This window comes from Coregonus lavaretus (assembly GCF_964263955.1).
Source record: "Coregonus lavaretus genome assembly, chromosome: 23".
In the NCBI taxonomy this organism is placed as follows: domain Eukaryota; kingdom Metazoa; phylum Chordata; class Actinopteri; order Salmoniformes; family Salmonidae; genus Coregonus; species Coregonus lavaretus.
Window position 1 is genome coordinate 2,594,301 of NC_140010.1, and position 4,582 is coordinate 2,598,882.

Here is a 4,582-nt window from a genome sequence, read left to right on the forward strand (position 1 = left end):
CTCATTACCCCCCATGAGTACCCGGTTAGACATCTCATTACCCCCCATGAGTACCTGGTTAGACATCTCATTACCCCCCATGAGTACCCGGTTAGACATCTCATTACCCCCCATGAGTACCCGGTTAGACATCTCATTACCCCCCATGAGTACCCGGTTAGACATCTCATTGCCCTCATGTGCACCCGGTTAGTGGCCGCTCTAACAATGAAAATAAATGTCTTCAAACATGGAAGGCAGTTGGGAGGAGGCAAGATCAGGTGGGAGCATTCTAGCCAATGAAAGGGCAGATAGGGGCGTGAACAACAGGCACAACTCCGATATAAAGTATTCTTTCTCAAAGTTGCCAGGATGTCACGTGACCTGCATATATCAATACACTCCTAACAACCTAATTATTACGAAACTTCTATTCGATCAAATAAGCCAAATGTAGCAAATAAGCCATACATTGTTTTGTTAACCAAATTCTACACTTATTGACCTCCATACAAAAACTCCTCGCTTGGTTAGCTAAAACAACGCCACCTGCTGGAGAAGACAGGTTTTTGGGCCCATGCTTATCCGTCTAGCTTCGCCTCTACCTCTCTGGGAAAGTTACATCTGTGAAAATCACGAGAAGTGGACTTGTTTAGATTTTAAAAAATGTATCTGTTGATCAGAAGCAACTTGTGTTGGATCTCACGCAAACTGATGGATATAATGTTTCGTACTTTGATTTACGAAGCAGCGCACCTGTCAAACGAGCCATTTCTGCAGCAGCGGAAGAATTCAACATTGCTCTACTGAAGAAGATTCATGGAGCGGTCGATGCGTGTAGAATGAATCGCATGGTAAATTACAGGAAGTAGAAGAGTTCTCGTCTTTTCCTGTGTTTTGAGGAGTTTCTCTCTATCCGAGTGCAGCTGGGATTTGTCAACTACCCTTCCAGCGCGTTTTTCCCCAGACCTTTGCAACGTTACGTCGGCTACCCGCTGTAAAATGTGTGGACATGTATGAAGTGTGTGCTGACGGGAGTCATATAGTCATATAGTAAAGTTGACATTTGTTTCTGCAGCTGAATGATTTCTGGATTTAAATATTTATCATCCGAGGAGCTACATAGAGTTCTGTCTGCTGCGGTCCCACCCTCGCAGGCCCCTGAGCATGAACGGGGAGTTGTAGAGTTTTTGAATGACTTAAGGAGTGGGATGTTTTATTACGTTTTTTTGGTAATACATGTGGATTAATGTTTTTTTCCCCCTTCTCCGTAATGGAATGGACCTTTTTTTTTTTTTTTTTTCCACCTCCGTCCAGTCGGTGGCGGCAATACAACAGTATTTGTGGTATGCCGTACAATTTCAGAGAAGATGAAGAATCTCAAAGTTTTGGCACTTTTATTTTGAAATCCCATAACACTTCCGGGACTGGAAAAGCGAAATTCGAATTGTAGTTGAATAAAGGTTTACCGTGAGTTTTGACAACACCTTTCCTTATTAGTTTTAGACTAGACGTGACAATGTCTCAAGATTGGATTGGTTATAGCTATGCTGCATTGGTCTCGGCAGGAGGACTCATGGGCTATGTAAAAGCAGGTACGGACCATTACACACTTCCAAATGTTTGTTGACTTTACCAAGTGGTTATTTTAAAGTCAGCTGTCAAGAAATATTGATATAGAATTGTGCATGGAAGTAGTTATTCTTCAACATGCTGTGTGATTTGTTCCCAAACCAGGAAGTGTAACTTCACTGGTTGCAGGACTTTTCTTTGGGTTTCTAGCCGGAGTTGGTGCCTACCTGATGTCTCAGAATCCTAAGGATGTCTGGCTTTCTCTAGGTGAGTGGGCCAAAACTTTCGCTTGTTATCAATAACACAACCACGACATGTCCTACACGTAGGCTAGTTGATGTTGGTGAGTGGTCAAACATCTACACTGCGCTAACATTTATTCTCAATGTGTAAATAGGTACCTCAGGAACACTGGCCATTGTCATGGGAATGAGGTTTCTAAACTCCTGGAAGTTCATGCCAGCTGGTCTGATGGCAATAGCAAGGTACTGTGGATGGGGCATCATGTCTCATTAAGGCTTCTGTTAGTAAACCATGGAATAGCTTAACCTCTTTTAGGATCTGAGAGTGAAATACTTACACACTCGTCTCTAACATGTAGGCTCAGCTTTCCCAAACAGTCCCATTACAAGTCAGAATGTTGAACAAACTTAATTTCAACTTACTTTACCTGTTGTCCGCCGATTTTATCCCTATGTCGGAGGTAATCTGATACAAAATATCCACAGGGAAGTGTTAAACTGTTTTTTAAAATTTTCAATACTGATGCAATTCGCATGTGACAAACACTTGCACAATATGGCCGAGACTAACCAAACCACAGACCGAAAGGGAAACAATTCCTGCTGTTTGCGAGGAAACGTGCATCGGTGGACTACTTTGGTTACATTCGGCTATTGTTTACATATTGTGCATCGCATGCAATGTGTCAAGAGATTGAAAATACAAGCAACAGAACCTACTGGTGAGCTCAAAACATCACTTTCCTGTGGATACCCTATCTCCACCTCCTATCATCAAAAGGACCAACAGCATGTACAACCGGTAAAGTAAATGTAAATATATTTGTATTCAACATTCTGGTTGTAGCGACTATTGTGTCTTTTTTTTAGGGCGACTTCGGTCAGACTGAAAATCCATGGAGTAACCATGGTAACAGTCTGATGTTTAGGCAAGATGATCGTTTTTATTTTTATTTTTTATTATTGAATTAGGTCTGTTAATGCTAGGTTGGAACAAAAGCTTGCAACCACACTGGCCCTCTGTGGATAAAATAGATTGGCCACCCCCTGGTGGAATGGGACGCTATGACAGGTAGTGGGAATGGTGATAGCCCCGCCCCCACCATGGCAGACAGGTAGAGGGACTGGTGATAGCCCCGCCCCCACCATGGCAGACAGGTATGAGGGAATTATAATAGCCCCACCCCCTACCATGGCAGACAGGTATGAGGGAATTATAATAGCCCCGCCCCCACCATGGCAGACAGGTACATTTACATTTACATTTACGTCATTTAGCAGACGCTCTTATCCAGAGCGACTTACAAATAGAGGGACTGGTGATAGCCCCGCCCCCACCATGGCAGACAGGTAGAGGGACTGGTGATAGCCCCGCCCCCACCATGGCAGACAGGTAGAGGGACTGGTGATAGCCCCGCCCCCACCATGGCAGACAGGTAGAGGGACTGGTGATAGCCCCACCCCCTACCATGGCAGACAGGTAGAGGGACTGGTGATAGCCCCACCCCCTACCATGGCAGACAGGTAGAGGGACTGGTGATAGCCCCACCCCCTACCATGGCAGACAGGTAGAGGGACTGGTGATAGCCCCACTGGTAATAGCTTCCCCGTGTCAAACATTCAATGTTTGTAAATGAGCTGACTGTGCCTACGTAAACAGGAAATGCAGTGCTATTTTCCAACGAATCCCATAACAAAATGTTCCTATTTTTTTTCTAGTATACTGATGCTGGGGAAGACTGCAATGGGAATGTTCAAGAGACCAAATTATTCATAAATGTGAAGAATATAGGAATTCCACCGTTTTATATTCAGTGTTTGTGGTTTATATACACAGTTATTTGATATCCAAATGTATATTATTATCATTGCAAAGAAACATGTACAATTGAAACCTTTCAAGACAAGCATATAATGTATGAAAATATCAAATCAAAATATCGATATTCAGCGAGGTTTGTTTAATTTGAAGCTTACATGTGTGGCCGGGGAATGTTTTACTGTCTTTCTGTGAAAATGTACAGCGTTTTAAATAATGTATCATTTTAAAACATTTAACACGTACATGACTATAAATCTAAATCAGAGTGAAGATGCAAAACCAGTTTTACTCCTCATGACAGCTAGGAAAACATTGATAAGGACCACGCTAGACGTTCAAGAAATGTTCAGACCAAGCTATTTTGTACTTTTTCCTGAATAAAAAAAATCTATTTGATATACAGACAAATGTTATCTTCCACAAATAAAGTATGGATATCTTGAACTCATTGGCTGCTTTAGTAGTAAAATAATATTTTTTAGAAAAAGAATAACAATCATGTAATTCTGGAGAATTGTACAGTACACTGGCTGGAACGATGCTAGCGACATGACAACGGTTCACACATCGCAGAATAGTGGGTCTCTCCTGAGATGTGTGCAAACCTGGTGGCCAACTACAAGAAACGTCTAAACTCTGTGATTGCCAACAAGGGTTTTGCCACCAAGTACTAAATCATGTTTTGCAGAGGGGTCAAATACTGTGCCACTAGAGATCCTGGTTCGAATCCAGGCTCTGTCATAGCCGGCCGCGACCGGGAGACCCATGGGGCGGCGCACAATTGGCCCAGTGTCGTCCAGTGTAGGGGAGGGAATGGCCGGCAGGGATATGGGTTCGATTCCCACGGGGTGCCAGTATTAAAAAATAAATATATATATATATGTATTCACTCACTAACTGTAAGTCGCTCTGGATAAGAGTGTCTGCTACAGTGAGGGGAAAATGTATTTGATCCCCTGCTGATTTT

At 42.9% G+C, this 4,582-nt stretch overlaps 1 protein-coding gene across 1 annotated transcript; it reads left to right on the top strand.

Moving 5' to 3' along the window:
• The first annotated feature begins 542 nt into the window (after positions 1–542).
• Positions 543–4,062, top strand: LOC311099013 (transmembrane protein 14C-like). The gene is made up of 4 exons (XM_084139611.1): positions 543–1,574; positions 1,717–1,818; positions 1,949–2,036; positions 3,513–4,062. Exons 1-4 carry the CDS (start codon positions 1,499–1,501, stop codon positions 3,568–3,570), a joined length of 324 nt encoding a protein of 107 aa, XP_083995737.1. The 5' UTR covers positions 543–1,498; the 3' UTR covers positions 3,571–4,062.
• Positions 4,063–4,582: the final 520 nt, after the last annotated feature.

What these genes read in the sequence shown, in the direction of transcription:
- LOC311099013 (XM_084139611.1), top strand. Translation starts at nt 1,499, where the DNA reads ATGTCTCAAGATTGGATTGGTTATAGCTATGCTGCATTGGTCTCGGCA. An exon ending in CATGGGCTATGTAAAAGCAG is followed by an intron (nt 1,575 to 1,716) that starts GTACGGACCATT and finishes TTCCCAAACCAG; the next exon opens with GAAGTGTAACTTCACTGGTT. An exon ending in GGTCTGATGGCAATAGCAAG is followed by an intron (nt 2,037 to 3,512) that starts GTACTGTGGATG and finishes TTTTTTTTCTAG; the next exon opens with TATACTGATGCTGGGGAAGA.